At 39.2% G+C, this 21304-nt stretch overlaps 1 protein-coding gene across 1 annotated transcript in view; it reads left to right on the top strand.

The window, feature by feature from the left end:
* Positions 1–20899, top strand: part of GRAMD2B (GRAM domain containing 2B) — a 95542-nt gene extending 74643 nt beyond the window's left edge. The window contains exons 9-14 of the mRNA XM_060171314.1: positions 2754–2865; positions 3535–3657; positions 4976–5063; positions 6158–6262; positions 14817–14910; positions 19647–20899. Of these exons, the coding sequence (XP_060027297.1) occupies positions 2754–2865; positions 3535–3657; positions 4976–5063; positions 6158–6262; positions 14817–14910; positions 19647–19688 (564 nt within the window). The 3' untranslated portion in view covers positions 19689–20899. The remainder of the gene's footprint in view (positions 1–2753; positions 2866–3534; positions 3658–4975; positions 5064–6157; positions 6263–14816; positions 14911–19646) is intronic.
* Positions 20900–21304: the final 405 nt, after the last annotated feature.

The following is a 21304-nucleotide window of genomic DNA, read 5'->3' on the forward strand; positions in this document are numbered from 1 at the left end:
TGAATGGTGAAATGGTGCTATGGTGTGTCTCCTCCCTTCCTCTGTCACTATTTGAATTTGTTTTAAAGAAAAAAAAATTCACTGGGGGCAACACAGTAAACACACACACATACACACACACAATGAAGATAATGGTGGTGATGACTGATCAACACTGAACATTCTAGAAGTCACAGAAGTGTACATTTAAACTCTGCATACTATAAAATTCACCATTTTATCTCAGTTCTTTAAAAAAAAAAAAAACGGGGTTTGGGCAATAGCGTAGAGGGTTAAGCGCATGTGGTGCAAAGCGCAAGGACTGGTGTAAGGATCCCGGTTTGAGCCCCCAGCTCCCCACCTGCAGGGGCGTTGCTTCACAGATGGTGAAGCAGATCTGTAGGTGACTATCTTTCTCTCCCCCTCTGCCTTCCCCTCCTCTCCATTTCTCTCTGTTCTATCCAACAATGAACAACAACAACAATAATAATAACCACAACAAGGCTACAACTACAAGGGCAACAAAAGGGGAAAAAAATGGTCTCCAGGAGCAGTGGATTCATGGTGCAGGCACTGAGCCCCAGCAATAACCCTGGAGGCAAAAATAAAACCTATCTTGGAGAGAGCAGTACTGGGCAGGAGAGTAGATAACATGATTGTTATGCAAAGAGACTTTAATGCCTGAGGCTCCAAAGTCCCAGGTTCAATCCCCTGCACCACCATAAGCCAGAGCTCTGGTAAAAAAAAAAAAAAAAAAAAGTACAAAACAGAATTCAACATTTTGCTTTGGGATGCAACAAACCTGGTTCCAAACCTGGGATCCACCCAGCCGAGCTATGCCATCAGACAGGCTCTTTAACTACTGATTCAGTTGTTGTTTTTGTTTTTGTTTTTTATTCAGCGAAATGCCAACGTCATGATAAAACTGAAGATTAAATGCAATCATATGTATAAATATCTTTGCATATAGCCTGATACATTCTTATTAAATTGAGGCTTGAATTTTTTGTATGGAACTGAAATGAGTGTTGAAATGATCAAAAGACAGCTAGTGTAACATGAAAGGTTGATCATTGACCAGAAGTTTCTTCATTGGGCTGCTAAGATTTTGTTGTTGTTTGGGGGGAGTATTGCAGTTAATTACATTGTGGCAAGCTCAGCTTAATTACAACTCTTTGTTTCTTTATTTTTGAAGCACCAAAATAAAACATTCCTGTTTGTTCTCTAATCCTTTCTTTTTTTTAATTCCATCCTCCCCTGCCCCTATCTTGTGAAGGGGACGAGGGTCCCATGGTCTACTCTGCAGTCATTGTCATATGGGTACAGTTTGATTATCCACCAGAATCTGAAAGTTTTCTCCCATCCCTCCTTCCGCAGAGTTGTCAGCGTTGATGCAAGACACCATACCCAGTCCATGTTTTACTTTATGTTCTATGTCCTATCCCCTTTTTATTTAGTCCTGCTTGTAAGTGAGATTATTTCCTACTATCCTTCTGTAATCTAAACATAGTATTACTCACCCAGTTTTTGATTCAGCTGAAGAAAGAAAAAAAGGCCAAAACCTTCTTTTTCAGGGTCTACTCCACTGAAGCCATTTTCCCTTCCCTGTTTCCAATATGTTCTTTCTTTTTTTTTTTTTTTTGCCTGCCGGGGCTCAGTGCCTACACCACAAATCCACTGCTCCTGGAGACCATCTTTTCCCCTTTTGTTGCCCTTGTTCTTTTATCATTGTTGTGGTTATTATTGTTGTTGTTGCTGTCATTGGATAGGACAGAGAGGAGGAGAGACAGGGAGGGGGAGAGAAAGATAGACACCTGCAGACCTGCTTCACCACTTGTGAAGCGATTCCCTTGCAGGTGGGGAGCCGGGGGCATGAACCAGGATCCTTACACCGGTTCTTGCGCTTTGCGCCATGTGCACTTAACCTGCTGCATTATTCCCCCCTTCCTCAATTCCCCCCAATACATTCTTAAGAGTATAATTGAAGCGTCTTTTGCTTTCTGTCTACTTTTTTTTTTAAATAATTTATTTCTTTATTGGGGATTTAATGCTTTACATTTAACAGTAAATACAATAGTTTGTACATGCATAACATTCCCCAGATTCCCATTTTTTTTTCTTTCATTAGAAGAATGAGACTTTGGGCGGAGGACACAGCATAATGGTTATGCAAACAGACTCTTATGCTTGAGGCTCCTAAATCCCAGGTTCAATCCCCTGCACCTCCATAATCCAGATTTGAGAAGTGCTCTGGTGTTTCTCTCTTTGTGTGTGTCTCTCTGCATCTCTTTCAAAAATAAAAACAATAAAATATATTTTTTAAAAAGAATAAGTCTTCTCCAGCTTTTACCCTGGACATTTTTTAATCATCAACATTCCAATTTTTTTTTCCCTGGCACTTGCTAGTTTAAACAAGTTAGCCGGTTTGTTGATAGAATTCTAACTGCCCGCAAAAAAATCTCAGTTTTAGTAATGAGAAACTGGGAAATCCCAGTAGCATGAGGTAATCTTTTCCAAGTTTTACAGGTCAGACCTACGTGAAGGGGTTCTGGGAGCTGGCGCAGTGGATAAAACAGTGGATTCTCAGGCATGAGTTCCCAAGTTCAATCCCTAGCAGCACATGTACCAGAGTGATGTCTGGTTCTTTCTCTCCTTCACCTTACTCAATAATAAATAAAATATTTAAAAAAGAAAAGCCTTTGTACAAAGGCTTGCCCACTTACTAATGGAAAAATTGACTGCTCCTCATCTTCATGTCCTTATTTCTCTTATAGGATTTCAACGATGAATTCTCAGATCTGGATGGAGTGGTTCAGCAAAGGCGGCAAGACATGGAAGGATACAGCAGTTCTGGTTCTCAGACTCCTGAGTCTGAGAATTCTCGAGGTCTGGGAAAATGTAATTCTCTGTAAAACATTCTTACCTAATCCCTTACAAACAAAATCTTTGGCCAGAGAGATGTCTCACTGGTAGAGCACCTGCCTTTCTATTCAAACAGCCCTGGTTTAAGCCCAGGTACCACAAGAGAAGTGCTATGACGGTAAAAGAAGTTCCAGTGCTGTGGTGTCTCATTCTCTGAGTGAAAAAGTAGAATAGAACAGAACAGTGAAAAATAGAATACAACACAGAAAAATCCTCGCCTTCCTAGATAACATTGTGAAGGAAATCAGAAAGAAAAAAGAAAGTGAGGGGTAAGGGATCAGTTTTAGAAAAAGGAATTTCCTGTGTGGTACAATGCATTATCTTTTATACACATTTAAAAAGACACAGTATTGGATAGCTGCAAGAAAGAAACCTATCTCACCTCATTTCAGCAAGAGTTGTAATTGTTACAGCTGAATCATTCTCACAAGTCAAGAACAAAGCGACCTTATATCATTTTATTAATTCTTGATCAGTAGACTTCACTCCCTAACCATTCAACCACATAGTGGGAAAATTCATTAACCTCTTAACATGCATATTGTTCACAAATATAAGTTTGCTTTCTAGTTGATTCTGTGCTTTTAAATGCATCGGGGAGAGAACTTAGTGACCACTGTTTTGATTTGGTAGATTTCCATGTGACAGAATCCCAGACGGTTCTTAATGTCTCCAAGGGAGAAGGAAAGTCTGCTCGGGCAGACATCCATGTGAATAGAGTCCCTGAAGGAAAAACTAAGAGTCTCCCTGCACATGGTAAGGAATGAGTGGTGGGGGAGAGATATCTACTTACAAACTTTTCCTTTAATCATGTTATTGGGAGGGTTAGTGGTTTATAATAAAGTTGATACCTGGGTAGAAATTCTTGTCTTCCCATGAAAGCTGTGTGCAAAACACTCTCTCCCCCAACTTGGGTACCCTTCCAGCCAATCTCCTCCCCTGTTCTCCACAGAGACTTTTGCTTTGGTGCAATACACCAAACGGAGACCAAGTTGTACTTTGTGTTTTCCGCTTCTGTCATTTTTTAATTTCTGTCTCTGAGTGAGATCAGCTACTTTTTAAAAAATTTCTTTATTGGGGAATTAATGCTTTACATTCAACAGTAAATACAATAGTTTGTACATGCATAACATTTCCCAGTTTTCCATGTTAACAATACAACCCCCACTAGGTGCTCTGTCATCCTTCTTGGATCTGTATTCTCCCCAACCACCCACCCCAGAGTCTTTTACTTTGATGCAATACACCAATTCCAGTTCAGGTTCTACTTGTGTTTTCTTTTCTGGAGATCAGCTACTTTTAAAGTGTCTTCATGTTTCACTTTGTAACTTCCTGTAGTAGGTCTGTGCCTAATAATTCATTTGTTCATTCAATAAACAAGACTCAGTCCTGTGCTGGTTCAGAATATAAAAGCAGTCATCTCATCTTCATGAGGCTCCTTCACTATTCTGAACACTCAAGAGCTTATAATTCATTAATTGATTGTTTAAAAAAATATTATTATTTAATTACTTGTTATTTACTAATGACTCCAGTAGCTGATTACCATTATAACGATACAAGAGCAAGCAAGGATAGTGTCTATATTGTCGACCAATTACAGCACTGACAAGATCATACAATCAGAGGGGCACAATTCCACACAGTTCTCACCACCAGAACTTCGTATCCCATTCCCTCCCTTGATAGCTCTCCTATTCTTTATCCCTCTGAGAGTATGGACCCAGGATCATTGTGGGATGCAGAAGGTGGAAAGTCTGGCTTCTGTAATTGCTTCCCCACTGAACCTGGGCATTGGCAGGTCGATCCATACTCCCAGCCTTCAATGCAATTCTACACACAGTGAAGACTCTCAATAGATACTGAGTGAAATATGTTGGAAGAGCTTATGGAGACAACTGATTTCAAATGACATTTAGAAAGCTTTAACATTTTCCCTGATAACTGCTATCTGGTAATCATCTCTGTCAAAGGCCTCTTTCCCCATGGGGTACTGTTGGGTGGTAAATACGTGTTTTAGCTCTAAACTTGTTTTTTCTTTTTTTGTTTTTCCTCTCCCTTTTCTACCCAACAGGTCAGTCAGAAACCATTGGAGCCTTATACAAAGTAAAGCCAGAGAAGTTTCCAACTCTCCACCAAATTCTTGTATTCTATGCAATTGTGTAAGTAGATGATTTTTCAATATATGACTCAAGAAAATGCCTTGGTTTTCTAGCAATTGTAAATCTCATTTCTCTCTAATGTAACCCAGATATCCATCTCTCTCTCTCTCTCTCTCTCTCTCTCCCTCTCTCTCTATCTCTCTCTCTCTGACACTTTTTCTCCTACCCAGTATTTTGTTTAGGTTTGGGTCACATTTTCATAATAATCTTTCTAATTTAAAGAATAGAGGAAGGAAAAAGCAAAATGCCCAGTTCCGGAGAGAACTAACTTCTTCTGAGTGAATACTAGTAACTGATATATTGTTCTCTGAATTATGATACCTCTCTATCCTTGTCTTTCCATCCATCCCAGGTCCAATGGGCAGAGGCCCAAACAACATTAAATGTTAGCCCCTTTGCTGAAAAATAGGTATTGACTTACTTAACTTTCCCATCAATTTCCACTCTGTGACCATTTGTTCTGAAAAATAGCCTGACCCAGATCTAAGCTGTTGCTCACTTCTAAGGAGGATGTACCCGGTTTGGTTTCCAGATAAGGCAGGGAATGTCTGAGTCACCACAGAACAAGACTGAGTACTGACTGGCTGAGGAAGCAGTGCCTCATAAGAGGAGGAGCACTGGCTTTGTAACCCTACTTAGCTGACCTTGAGCAAGCCTACTAGCATATACATCATTTGTAAACTAAGAAATTAAGGATGCAGGTGGTGGTGCACCTGGTTAAGCATGCACAAGGACTCAGATTCAAGCCCTTTCTCCCCACCTGCAGGGGGAAAGCTTCATAAGTGGTGAAACAGGGCTGCAGGTTTCTGTCTTTCTCTTTCCCTCTCTACCTCCCCCCTCAATTTCTGTCTGTCTCTATCCAATAATAAATAATAAAACTAATAAACTGAGAAATTAGGGATAAGGCGCATTAAATCTGCTAGCTCTTAAGTCCCATGGCAAGTATTTACCTGTCGAAAGAAAAAAAAACAACAACTTTTGAAAGTCTCCTTGGGCAAGTTATTCTGGGAATTATCTTCTCAAATGCAGCACTGCCTCTAACATCAGGTTGTGATCATTAACCTATTGAGAATTTATTCTTTATTGTCTTCCAGTGTCTGTATACTAATCATCTCAACCTTCTACATGAGATACAGAATTAATACTCTAGAAGACCGCCTCGGGTCACTAACCTCATTTGTGGATCCCCATCATACTGAGTAAGACTATATTCTCAATAATATTGCTCAGAAAGATGCCCAGACACTTGTTAAGTGTATTTGTGGAAGTAAAGAGATGAGAATATCCTCCTAGTGAATGAGCTGACTCTGCACCTTCGTGAATTGTTATAGTCTCTCCCAGGGATAGAGCAAGAAATAAGCCTGATTTCAGATTATCTAGTTCTGTTATCCTAAAGCTGAGTTTTGACCTTGGCCCATTTATTGAAATACATAAGTCTGTCTTTATAAAATAGCAGTGAGTCGAGACAGTTATAGAAAAGAAACAATTTGGCGTACAACCTCATGGATATTTCTCTTCTTTTAGTAGTGATTTAATAATGATTGACAAGATTGTGGGATAAGAGGGGTGCAATTCTATAAAATTCCCACCACCAGAGTTCCGTATCCCATCCCCTCCATTGGAAGTTTCCCCATTCTTTATCCCTCTGGGAGTATGGAACAAAGATCTTTATGAGGCACAGAAGGGGGGAGGTCTGGCTTCTGTAATGGCTTCTCCACTGCACATGGACATTAACAGGTCGGCCCATACCCCTAGCCTGTTTCTGTCTTTCCCTAGTGGGGTAGGGCTCTGGAGAGGTCCAAGACACATTGGTGAGGTCATCTGCTGAGGGAAGTTGGGTTGGTATCATGTTAGCAGCTGCAATTTGGTGGCTGAAAAACAGTAAGATACTAAGCAGAACAAATTGCTTAGTAAACAGGAACCTAAATGTAACAATAGAGCAGACAGAACTAAAGGTCTTCATATGGGAAGAAGCCAGGAAGTCTATTTTAGATATATTCTACAGGGCCTATGACTTTAGTAATTTTTGCCTGAGCCTGGTAGCTAACATGCAGGTGGGCTAAAAGTATTGTCTGGGAAGATGGTGTCAGAGTTGAGAATAGGACTAGAAAGCTAGATCAGGGCAGAGAAAAGTTCTCAAATATGAGGGAAGTATATAAATACTATTAATTGTAAACCTTGTTGATCTGAGCCTAGGGCCCTATCCATATTTAGCACAGGAGCCTGCCACTAGTGTTTATTATTATTATTCCAATATTATGTATTCAAAAATAATCAAAGTCATTTTCTACAATCATTTTCTTATTATCACCACCATCTTCAAAATTCCTGGAATTTCAGTACTTTTAGAAAACAACAACGGAGTATGTAAACATGAAGCCAAAATTTTAAATTATAAACATTCAGAGAAAAAGACTGAATTAAAATAAAATTTTAATCACTTTGTAAATCACTTTGTACCATTATTTTAGACCATTATGACTTATACTAAAAATATGCAAACAAATAATACAGAAATTTTAAAAAGAAAGACATTTGAAATGTTGGAAATAAGAATGCTGACAGTTAAATGTAGGTAGTATTCTTTGGTTCCCTTATGACTTGTATAATTGCTCAATATTGCTTCATTATCACCAGATATACCAAAAAACTAGAATTTTCACAGGGAATGATGGAAATTGTAATACTTTTTTTAAAAAAAAAAACAAAACTGGGATTTGTTGCCTATATGACAACTCCACCATTTTTGGGATATATATATATATATATCACATAAATAGCAAGAGCAAGAAGGACAGACACCTACAACACTGTTCCACCACTGATGAAGCTTTCCTCTTGCAGGTGAGATCCAGCGACTTGAACCCCAGTCCATGTGCTCTCTACCAGGTGCACCATGTGGCCTTCCCCCCGGCCCCTTAGAAAAAGCTCTTAAATAACCTAACATTATACTTCAAGCAACTTTTAAAAGAACAACACAATCCAAAGTTAGTAAAAGAAAGGAAATAATAATAAAGATTAGAGAGGTAATAAATGAAGTATAAACCCAAAAGACAACGGAAAGGATAAATACACTTACAATTGACTAGACATAACAAAAATTAAGACTCAAAATCAGAATTACAAAGGCTTTTTAAGAGACTGCTATGAACAATTATATGCCAACAAATTGAACAACTTAATAGAAACGGGTAAATCTCTGGAAATACAGCTTTCCAAGACTGACTAATGAATAAACAGAAAATTGGAGTAAATTGATCAGTAGTAAGGAAGTTAGTTCTGTAATTAGAAAAATTCCAGTAAAAATCTAGGACCAGATATTCAAGGATTTAGTACATATCTTGAAAATAGATTCTCAGATCAATAGCATAGAATTGAGAACCCAGAATTATCACATATACATATAGCTAATTAACAAAAAGGCACAGAATATTAAATGGAAAGGGAAAGTCTCTTTAATGATGTTGGGAAACTAGGTGGCCAAATGGCAGAGGAATGAAACAGAACCAACCAACACATACCACCCAGCACAAAAGTCAACTCAAAATGGATGAAAGACTTAGATGTTAGCCCAGAAATCATAAAATGCATAGAAGAAAACATCAGCAGAACACTGTATGATAATGCTGTAGAAAGGTTTGTAGAGTCTCGAGCCTGACAGCAAGGGAAGCAAAGATAAATAAATAAGCCAGTGAAGCTACGTTAAACTGAAAAGCTTCTGCACAGAAAAAGAACCACCACTGAAACAGAAAAATACCTTACAGAATAAAAAAGGATAATTACCTGCCCCATGTCAAGCCTTATAATCAAGATAAATAAAGGACCCAGAAAACTCATTGACAAAAAAAAAAAAAAAATGAAATGAAATGAAATGAAAAATGGGGGAGAACGTGAAAAAAAAAAAAAAACCATCTCTAAGACCTTAGGAAAACTATGGTGGTGATCATTGGAGTGGGTAGGGGCCCAGAACTCTGGTGGTAGGAGTAATGTGGATGAACTATACTCCTATTATTTTATAATCTCATGAATCACTAGTAAAAAAATAAATAAATAAAATAAAGAAGATTGGGGAAAGAACTCAACAGACACTTCTTCACAGAAGAAATTTAGCTGACCAGCAGGCCATAGGAAGAAATGCTCAAAATCACTGTCAAGAGACATGCAAATCAAGAAATTACCCCTTTAGGCCTTCAAACCAGGGTAGGGAACCTTTTTATTCTGCTAAGGGCCGTTTGGATATTTATAACATCATTTTCAGGCTATACAAAAATTAGTAACTTAAAAGTAAGCACTTAATGTTACAGTGGGGAAAAAAGCTTTTAGATTTATTGAGTCTTGCCTGGCTGGCAGGTTCAGATATTCCCCACCCCTAGCCTACATCAAAAACCACAGAAACAAGTGCCGGCAAGGATGTGGATAGAACAGAACACTTCTACACTGTTTCCTACAATGCAGGCCTTTTGGGAAACAGTTCAGAGATTCCTGAAAACATTTAAAAAAGCAACCTACCAGGGAGCTGGGCACACTGGGTTAAGTGCACATAGCGCAAAGCACAAGGACTGGTGCAAGGATCCCAGTTTGAGCCCCTGGCTCCCCACCTGCATGAGGGTGGCTTCACAAGCAGTGAAGCAGGTCTGCAGGTGTCTAGCTTTCTCTCCCCCTCTCTGTCTTCTCCTCTCTCAGTTTCTCTCTGTCCTATCCAACAACAACAATAACAGCAATAACTACAACAACAATAATGAAAAAAAAAGATGGCTGCCAAGAGCAATGGATTAGTCTTTCTGGAACTGAGCCCCAGCAATAACCCTGGAGGCAATAAATAAATAAATAATAAAGTCTACCATGTGACTGAGAAATTCTTCTCCTAGTTACCTGTCCAGAGAACACTAAAGTATGTATCCAAAAAGATCTGTGCACACTCATGTTTGTGGCAGTGCTGTTTGTAATAGCAACATTTGAAAACAGCCCAGGTATCCAACAACAGATGAATGGTTAGAAGTTGTGCCATATATACACAATGGAATACTACACAGCTGTAAGAAAGGATACCATGTTACAACATGGAAGTAACTAGAGTGAAGTATGTTGTAACAGATAATCCAAAAGGAAAAGGAGAAAGACTGAATAATCTCACTCACAGACAAGATCTAAGAATCTTCCGTGGACTGTGATCTATTGCAGTAGATTCAGGGACTCTGAAGGGGGAAGGGAAGCACACCAAGTGTGAATTGGGGACCTAAGTTCCAATGATGGAATAAGATAATGGTTTGGTTGAAAGTGAAATGCGCTGATACTTACCTTGGAGAAATGTGGAAATGTACTCTTGTGACCAAAATATTCAAGTTGAAAAATAATAATACTCATCCTTTCAAACTTTTCCAAAAAAATTAATGGAGGGAGGGAGTCGGGCTGTAGCGCAGCGGGTTAAGCGCAGGTGGCGCAAAGCACAAGGACCAGCATAAGGATCCCGGTTCGAACCCCGGCTCCCCACCTGCAGGGGAGTCGCTTCACAGGCGGTGAAGCAGATCTGCAGGTGTCTATCTTTCTCTCCTCCTCTCTGTCTTCCCCTCCTCTCTCCATTTCTCTCTATCCTATCCAACAATGACGACAACAACAATAACTACAACAATAAAACAACAAGGGCAACAAAAGGGAATAAATAAATATAATTAATTAATTAATTAATTAATGGAGGGAATATTTCCAATATTCTTTCACTTAGCCATCATCATCACCCTGACACCAAAATCAAGCAGACATCAAAAAAATATATAAACCATTATACTTGATGGATACCGATGCAAAAAGACGAAAGAAAGAAAGAAAGAAAGAAAGAAAGAAAGAAAGAAAGAAAGAAAGAAAGAAAGAAAGGAAGGAAAGGGGTAGATAACATAATGGTTATGCAAAGAGATTCTCATACCTGAGGCTCCAATGTCCCAGGTTCAATCCCCCCACACCACCGTAAACCACAGATGATCAGTGCTCTGGTAAAATAAATAAATAAAAATAAAAATAGTAAAAAATTTAGGTCAGCAAAATAGCTTACCTGGGTAATGACCTGCTTAAGCAAGCATGTGGCCCAGGTTCAAGCCCAACCCTCCCCACACTGGAGGAAGCTTTGGTGTTATGATCTCTTTCCCCATCTTTTATCTGAAAAAAAGTCATCCTGGGGCAGGGAAGTCCTGCAAGGACCAAGAGGAAAAATAAATAGGTTTAAAAAATCGGGATGATTTGTCCAGTAAAGTGGACATGTGCAGGGATCCTTACCACATGGATACACCATGCAAAAAGGAAGCTTCACAGAAGTGGATTATAAAAGGTATCAAATTGAAAAGGACAAAGTAAAATTATTACTGTTGACAGACAACTTGATACTCTATATAGAAGAGCCCCCAAAGACTCCAGAAAAAAAAAGCTATTGATATAAAAACAGTATATACGTCTTGTTTCTTTTTTCTTCTAAACTGTTTTATATATTTTAATTGATTTAATTATGATCAAAAAGTCCACTGGATAAGAGGGGTACAGTTCCACACAATTCCCACCACCAGGGTTCCACATCCTATTCCCTCCATTGGAAACTTTCCTATTCTTTTTTTATTATTATTTATTTTTTCCTTTATTGGGGAATTAATGTTTCACATTCGATAGTAAGTACAATAGTTTGTACATGCATAACATTTCCCAGTTTTCCACATAGCAATACAACCCCCACTCGGGGGTCACTCCCCACCCCTCTGTCATCCTTTTCCAGGACCTGTACTCTCCTCCCTAACCCACCCCAAAGTCTTTTACTTTGGTGCAATACACCAACTCCAGTCCAGGTTCTGCTTAGTGTTTTCTCTTCTGATCTTGTTTTTCAACTTCTGCCTATGAATGAGATCATCCCATGTTCATCCTTCTATTTCTGACTTATTTCACTTAACATGATTTCTTCAAGCTCCATCCAAGATGGGCTGAAAATGGTGAAGTCACCATTTTTAATAGCTGAGTAGTATTCCATTGTATATATACCACAACTTGCTCAGCCACTCATCTGTTGTTGGACACCTGGGTTTAGAAGCTTTCATATTCTTTTTTTTTTTAACAAAATTTATGCTTTTTATTATCTTAAGTGATATCACTCAGCATTCTTCTAATTCTCTTAGCAGAAAGAAATAGGAGGGCAAGAAAATGCCTTTAACATATTTAACACTAAAATACACTTTCTAGTTATTGTTCTAAATATCAGTGAACAGACACACAATAACATCCTTTGCCTTAATAAAAAGCATATAACACTCCAGTATTTCCCTTATTTTTAGCGAAACATAAAAAATAGTTGTGGAGTGATGATCATTTACATTTGAAATTTCTGTTCTGAAGCTAAAAAATAACTGAAAGCAAGCTTGATCCTTTATATTTCCTCCCTGTATTTCTTGAGTTAGTAGAAGATCTTGGTTGCTTTCTCAAGAAGGATTCAGAGGACCTAGTGGGGGTTATATTGTTATATGGGAAACTGGGGAATGTTATGCATGTACAAACTATTGTACTTACTGTTGAATGTAAGCTACCACTTCCTATTCTTTATCCCTCTGGGAGTATGGGATACAGAAGGTGGAAGGTCTGGCTTCTATAATTAATTCTTTGCTGGCCATGAGTGTTGGCGGGTCGATCCATACCCCCAGCCTGTTTCTATCTTCCCTTAGTAGGGTAAGCCTCCGGAGAGGTATATGCCTATTTCTATACACAGTGTAGTAGTCAGAGGAAAGATAAAGAAACAATCATATATATTTATAGTTGCAACAAAAAAAATAGTTATAATTTTAACCAAAGAGTTATACATGGAAAAGTGGATGACATTGCTGACATAAATAGAACATATAAATGGAAATATGTTCTCTGCCTATTGTGTTGGTAAATTTTATGCCATTAAAATGGCCATTACGTGGGCTGGGGGTGGTGCACACAATACAGTGTGCAAGGACCTGTGTTGAAGCCCCTGGTCTCCACCTGTAGTGGGAAAACTTCACAAAAGCTCAAGGTGTCTCTCTATCTCCTCCCAATTTCTGTCTCAGTCCAAAATAAATGTAATTTTTAAAATGTATTTAAAGAAAAAATGGCTGGTGGTCCGGGAGGTGGCACAGTAGATAAAGGATTGAATTCTCAAGCATGAGGTCCTGAGTTCAATCCCCGGCAGCACATGTACCAGAGTGATGTCTGGTTCTTTCTTTCCCTCCTCCTATCTTTCTCATAAATAAATAAAATCTTAAAAAAAAAGAAAGAAAGAAAGAAATGGCTGTTACCCAGAACAATGTACACATTTAATGTAATCTCTATCAAAATCCCATTAGCACTTTTCACAAAAATAGGTAAAAAAATATGAACTTTACTTTTGAATTATCAGTGATCCCAAATAGCAAAATAATAACCCTGATAGGTGGGGGCAGACAGCATAATGATTATACAAAGAGACTCTCATGCCTGAGGCTCCAAAGTCCCAGGTTCAGTTCCCCACACCATCATAAGCTAGAGCTGAGCAGTGGTCTGGTAAATATATAAATAAATAAATAATAACTCTGAGAGAAAAAAAAGAATGTGAGCATCTCATTCTCCTTCAAAATATACTACAAAGTGCAGTGAATAAAAAAACGTTTTATGGCATTGAAACAAACACATAGATCAGTGGAACATAATTCAGAGCCTGTAAATAAATCCATATACTTACAGGCCACTAATTTATGACATAGGAGCCAAGAGTATTACAGTCAAGCAAGGAAAATAGATTCAATAAATGGGGCCGGTGAAACTAGACAGCCACTTGCAAGAGAATGAAACCAGACCACATATCTAACATTATCCACAAAAGTCAACTCGAGATGGATTAAATACTTGTATATAAGGCCTGAAACCATAAATAATAGAAAGAAGCATAGGCAATATATTTTTGGACATCAGCCTTAGAGATGTCTTTGGAATACAGACCAAACATTGAACAGTGGGACTACATGAAACAGAAAAACTTATGCACAAGAAAGAAATCCGTGTCGAATCGAAGACAACCAATGAATGAGAAGATATTTGTGCATTGTATGTCTACTGAGGGTTCATATCCAAAATGCATAAGAAACTTACAAAACTCAACAAAAACGAGCACGTCTATTGAGAAATTATCAGAGATCTGAATACTTATCCAAGAAGACACACTGGGGTCGGTGATGGGTACATAAAAAGATACTCAGCACCTCTAATTATTAGAGAAATGCAAATAAAACAAGTTGAACCAAGTTCAATTCTCCAACACCACAAATGAGCATTATGCACTGCACCAGGGGAAGCTCCATTAACAGTGGAGTTGTGCTGTTGTCTTTCTCCTTCTTGGTCTCTTTCTGTCTTTATCTGAAATTTAAAAGGAAAAAAAATTTTTTTTCCCACCAGGAGTAGTGGAGTCATGCAGTCCCTAGTGGGAAGAAAAAATATATATATTTTTAAGAGAGTCTAGGAAACCACATGTTTGATATTAATTGTCTGGGTTTTGTTTGGTAGCTGAGGCACAGCAGAGCCACTTAAAAACAACTTAAAGAACTTCCAGCTGAGCTTTTTAAAATGAAGCCTTTTAACATCTAGTCTGGAATTGTGTGTCACTGCAGGGCCTTTTTGATGTTACCATGCTCAGTGCCCATTGTCTTCTATTATAACCTAGTTTTCTGTTCAAATAAATATTAACTTCTTTGGCCATTCCTGCTCACCACAGTTGCTCTTTATACTTAACAGACAGACAGCACCATCCGGCCTTGGGTCACAAGTACAATTAAATGTGGAGGTCCTCTGCCAAGAGCTTACCGCTAACATAATGAAACTAGAAAAGGTGAGTGATTCCTTTCCTGCATTTGCAGGCCAATCACTTTAGAGTCTGTCCATTGTCATCTATCAGGGGCTACACACTCAAATGCTTTACATGTGTAACAAAAAGCCTAAATGACCAAAATGAAACAGGAGGTTATACAGTGAATGTAAATTGGTTTTTTCCCCACTAAAAAATGGGGTGTAGCCTCATTTTTCCTGTTGATCTTATCTTTTGAGTTTCTTCTTTGGCTAAAATCTGGCCCTACTAACTATGGCCAGTGGTAAGTGATGGTTAACATAGGACTCATGAAAGAACATGGTATCAATTGTCAAAGCAGAGAGTTCAGCCCCCTACCCCACCCAGGCTTACTGGCATAAGGCATTTCATTTCTGTCCCTGTTACAATCCTGGGCGATCTGTGTCATTATTTCAAATTAACTCCTGATAGCTCAAGGAGACACACGTAGGAAGTCAGCAGACTTGGAACTGGAACCAAGTCTAACTCCAAATTGTGCTTCGAAGCTGTCAGCTGTAGGGCATCTCAGACTCCATCCTCGGGCATTGTCAACAAGGACACTCATACACCTTTGCCTCTGAAAGTGTCTTTTCATAAGAAACCTTTTGGGTAAATCTGTGTTTAAGGTCGTAGCGTTCTTAGAAGTCCTACGGGGAGAGTGAGCAAGAGGATAGGCATGCCAGAAATATCCTGAAGTGAAGCTTAACATTTCTCATTTGTCATCTATTTTTTTCCTGCCACCAGGGTTATCAGTGGGGTCTTGGTGCCCGCACAAGTGCACCCACCACTCCCAGTTGCCTTTTATTCCTTTTTTAAAAATATTTATTTATTCCCTTTTGTTGCCCTTGTTGTTTTATTATTGTAGTTATTATTATTGTTGTTGATGATGTCATCGTTGTTGGATAGGACAGAGAGAAATGGAAAGAGGAGGGGAAGACAGAAAGGAGGAGAGAAAGACACCTGCAGACCTGCTTCACCACTTGTAAAGCGACTCCCCTGCAGGTGGAGAGCCAGGGGCTCAAACCAGGATCCTTACACAGGTCCTTGCGCTTTGCGCCACCTGTGTTTAACCCACTGCGCTACCGTCCAACTCCCCTTTTATTCCTTTGTATTCTTCATTGGATAGGACAGAGAGAAATTAGAGGGGAGCAGAAGATAGGGAGGGAGAATGACACCTGCAGACCTGCTTCACAGGTGGAGAGCGGGGGCTCAAACCTAAGTCATTGCACATAGTAACATGTGCCCTTAACTCTGGTGTGACACTGCCCAGCCCCCATGATAATTTGCTTTTAACCATAATCCTTCAGGAGACATTTGGGGTTAAGTGCTCAGTTAGAACTACTGCCACAGATTCCTAGATATTTAGTCAAGTTCCATAATAGCACCGTTGTGCTGACATGGAAAGAAAAGTGGTCTACGGCCATACCAACCTGAACACGCCCGATCTCGTCTGATCTCGGAAAAGTGAGTTGCAGGAGCCAGATAGCTCTGCAGCAAGTAGAATACACACATCACCATGCACAAGGACCTGGCTTTAAGCCCCCGGTCCCACCTGCACTGAGAGAAGCTTCATGAGTAATGAAGTAGTACTAGTGTCTCTTTTCCCCATGGTCCTCTCACCCCCCAACCCCCCACATCTATGGAAGGAAGAAGGGGGTGGGGGGATGACTACAGTGAATTCATTGACACCATGCTCCAGTGATAATCCGTGTGGCAAAAGAGAAAAAATAAATAAATAAAAGAAGGAAGGGAAAAATGAAACAGAGTTGAGTCATATATTATCTTTGTTGCCTATACTAAGTATTATCTATTGATAGCATTTAACCACTGAAATTATTTAGGGCTAAGGGGTTTCCACACTTATGATATAAAACAGAGTATAACAAGTAATTCCTATTGAGTCATATCTCCAGAAAGAGTTGAAATATTTTTCTTTTATATCCAGAAATCGACCTCAGACCAGCAGGCCTTGAATATATGAAGCCCTCGATTTAATCTCTAGCACCCATAGAAACAAGAAAGAAGAAAGACAAAAATAAACAGTGTCATAAATGGCAGAGTGGTAGATCACTCTTGTTAAAAGTTAAGAAAATAGAAGTCATTGCTATTTAGACCATCAAATAAAAAAATAATAATTAAAAGAAAAGAAAAAAAATATCACCTTCAAAAAGAAATATGGAACACCAGCCAGGGAACTGGTTCATGGCTATAGCACTGGGCATGCCTGGGTCTCCGAGTTCAGTCTCCAAAAGTCTAAGCTAATGTGGCTTCTGATGAGATTCATAAATCTAAAAGAAAGCATAGAACAACAACCAGAACTTTTCTTCTTTTCTAAAACATTAGCTTCTGAGAATTGAAGATACATGTTGATAATAAAATGTCTGCCAATGTTGGACTTCCATGCTGACCTAGAAAAATGGTGGAGTGGTGTTAATTTCCTATTTTATTCATTCTGGCATTCACATTGTATTCTTTGGGTCAGGAGCACACAGAATCCTGACGCTTTCTTTTGCATTTCTTCCTCTCCTGCAGTGCCTGGCTTGGATTCCACATTACTAAAATGAGGGACAGGAAAATAGGGGGAGAGTTTGTTTACAACAAGCAGTTGGCAGTGTCTTGTGTAGATCTTGAAGCAGAAGCCAGTTGCTCAGAACAGTGTGGATAGAAATCACCCAGCCACCAACAGAAACCACTGTTGTCCCAAAGCAGAAGGAATTAAAAAAAAAAAAAAAAAGGTGATCTGGATCAAAATGCATACTTGGAAGTTCTGAAATGTTTTAAGTTGCACATATTGTTCAAAGGAATCAACATTCTGTTACTGGGTTGTTTTTTTTTTTTCACTGTCATAATTTATTTCTTGAATAAAGGCAGCCAGAAATCAAGAGGAAAGGGAGAAAGAGAAAGAGAGAGAGAGAGACTTGCAGCACTGCTTCACCACTTGCAAGCTTTTTCTTCCTACAGGTGGGAGCCAGGGGTTTGGACCCAGGTCCTTGTAACATGTGCACTCAGTCAGGTGTACCACCACCCAGCCCCCAGCCTCCACCCCCCGTTACTGTTCTAAACAGCAGTGGCTTTATTAACTATTTTAGAGAGAGAGAGTATGGGTCAATCTCCTCTTCCTCCTCAGAGGCAATCTGGCAATAATGCAGCCTGGTGCTGCAATAGAAGCTCCCTGTCCAAGCTCAGCTCCTTTTTGACTCTCTACAATTCCTTACTACTCTCTTCTAGCACCTAGTTATGTCTAAGCCTTATGATCTGCCCCTTCCACAATTACCCCCATTTCTATTCGTGGCAGCACAAGTTAGAACCCTTCTTCTCTACTTGCCATGTATATGTCATGGGAACATCACAGACTGTTCCTACAGAAGGAAAATGTAGTCTGTCTTTTGATCCACAGGGCTCCCTACAGTATTCCTTGTTGAGATCTTGCTCTGAATTCTGTAAATTCCATGTACCAAATACATTTTTAATTCCCAACACTGGACTCTAGTCTTGAGATTGAAAGACATGACATTATCCCTGTGAAATTCACAAAATGATAGGATTCATACACTACTTCCTGTGTAAACATGATTTGGTAGAGGTGTTTGTCTGAATTGACTATGTAAAGACCCATTTCCCATTGAATGCATTTGGGTCACACCAGGTTTTGCTATTACTTTTGTCCCCTTTCTTACATCTGATTTCACTCAGTCTCTACTGACCGTGTGAGCCAGGGGATAGCTCACCTGGCTAAGCATATGCCTTACCAAACACAAAACCTGGGGTATAGACACTGGCAGTACACAGGACTGCATAATGGTGGTGAATTTAAAAATGATAAGATTTCCAGGAGTCGAGCAGTAGGTAGCATAGTGGGTTAAGCACACATGGTGTAAAGCACAAGGACTGACAAAAGGATCCTTCTTTGTCTTCCCCTCCTCTCTCCATTTCTATCTATCCTATCTAACAACAACAACAATAACTACAACAACAATAAAAACCAGGGCAACAAAAGGGAAAATAAATATTTTTTTAAATGATAAGATTTACACATAGTGTCAAGTGCAAGGATCCTGATATGAGCCCTGCACTCCCCCCTGCAGGGGTGAGGGGAGGAGTCGCTAGCAGTGAAGCAGGTGTGCAGGTATCTGTCATTCTCTCCCCCTCTGTCTTCCCCTCCTCTCTCAATTTCTCTCTGTAGTAACCAATAACAAAAACAGCAGCAATAATAAAAGTAACAGCAACAGCAATGGGGAAAAAAAAAAAAAAAAAGATGGCAGCCAGGAGTAATGGATTCTATTCATAGTGCAGGCACCAAGCCCCAGCGATAACCTTAGAAGCAAAAAAAAAAAAAAGAAAGAAAGATTTCAGGAGTATAGTTTCACACCTATATGTGATATGTATAAGGCAATGCACCCTCCACCAAAGTCCAGTGCAACCCCCCAAAAAAAATATATCACCATTTTTCTCACAAAGCCTAATCTTTTTGCAAGTTTATTGGCTTTGATTATCTATATTCCACATGGGTATTTCATCTCTATGCCAGTCTTTTTCTCTCCGTCTTTGTTTTAATCTTAAATCGGCTATAGTCAGTGTTCTTTTCCATTCAAAGGCACTGATTTGCCTCACCTAAATTTAGCCAAGCGAAACTTTTTATTCAAGGTAAAGTAAATTCCAAGCGTGGTATAAGCTGTACCAAATATGCCCTTTGTACCGTGCTTTCTGTTTACTAACAGCAGTTTCTCTCTCATTATTTCAAGATACAAAACAACTTACAAAAGCTGCTCGAGAATGGTGACTAAATGATCAGATTGCTTGGGCCAACACAATACCTCATGCTCCCCTTTGAAGAAGATGCTCCCCTTTGAAGAAGATGCTCCCCAGCACATCCTGGTGAAGCGCTCCCTGCTGGCCAGTGGAGCAAGCAGACAGGCAGCTTGGGCCCTGTTTGCACGTGGAGGTCTCCCCACTCAGGAAAAAGGGGGGTGGGGGAGGGAAGGGGAATAATTTTGGTTTCTGTGCAATAAAAAATAACCATGATTCTCTGAGGACGTTTTCACTGCTGCTGCCTGAAGAAAAGTGAGCCATCCCTGGAGGGTTCATGAAGTGCCTGGTGGCTTCTCTTGGATGACTGGTTCAGCAGTGAGAGTGACTGAAAGCACACACACTCCACTCTATGCCTTTTCAGTACTTGCAGTCAGCCTTTTCTCCTTTGAAACCCCCCTCTTTACCGTCAAAAACTAAAGAATTTATTTTGTCATGTGCCAGCAGACTCAGTATGGTCCCTGCAAGAGCCTTGACTCTTCAAAAAGGCAAAGGGCTCTGGGAGACAGATTTGTTTCAAACAAGTAACAGCGATGTTCTCTTTTTCTCCTTCTGCTGTTCTATTCTAACTTAAATCACCTGTGTATATTACCATCTGAGTTTGAGTATTATTGACAAGCAAATCAGGCAAAGCAGATGAAACTATCCCACTTGGATTTTGTTTTGTTCCTCTATTATTTGGTTGAACTGATTCTCACCCATACCAGGTCATGAATCTGTGAGAAAAATCCTAAATTAAACTTACTTTAAAACCAAAACTAATCGTTAAACCAAAAGATATTATAGTGATTTTCTAGGGGATGAAAAACAGAGTTTTTTAAGATTGTAGGTAAATTTTCACTAGTTTCATAACAGAATGTCTATAGTGGATTTTGAGACTGTCAGTATGATGACAGCACATATTTTTCTTTCACTGACAAAAGTTAACTGGTGGTTTGCTAACTTCTATTTGCTATAAGGGTTGGCTGGTTTTTAATAATAATTATGTAGGTACCATAAGACCTGTAAGTTAAAAAAAATACTGTTTCTATCTGAATGCATTTTATAATCATTTCTATGAAATGTATTTTGTTTAATCAGATAAGCTAATAAGTGAATTGGTTCCATCATTTGTATTTGGCAGCCCACTGGACACGAACTGTGCCTGGTGCACCCCTAGCTTTTAATAAATACTCATTGGATAAATGCACTGCTGATGTGCTGTGTTTTGTCAGTTTGAAGAGTTCTTTTAAATGTGATAATCTACCTTTTTAACTGTCCTCAGTCCATAGTACTTAAGCCTCACTCATTCTTCTTCATAAATATTCATTTCAGATCTTAAAAAATGACTCTAGTTCTTAGATGACAGTGATATAGGGTAAAGAAAATGAACTTGAGGGTGGGGGTAGATAGCATAATGGTTATCCAAAGAGACTCTCATGCCTGAGGCTCCAAAGTCCCAGGTTCAGTCCCCCATACCACCATAAGCCAAGTGCTCTGGTAAAAAAAGAAGAAGAAAGAAAAGAAAATGAACAAGAAGAAAAGAAAATGAACTTGAAATTAGAAAAACCATGCTTAACTCGGGTCCACACTTCATAAGTTATATGATCTTAAG

Source organism: Erinaceus europaeus, chromosome 2 (assembly GCF_950295315.1).
Source record: "Erinaceus europaeus chromosome 2, mEriEur2.1, whole genome shotgun sequence".
NCBI classification, from domain to species: domain Eukaryota; kingdom Metazoa; phylum Chordata; class Mammalia; order Eulipotyphla; family Erinaceidae; genus Erinaceus; species Erinaceus europaeus.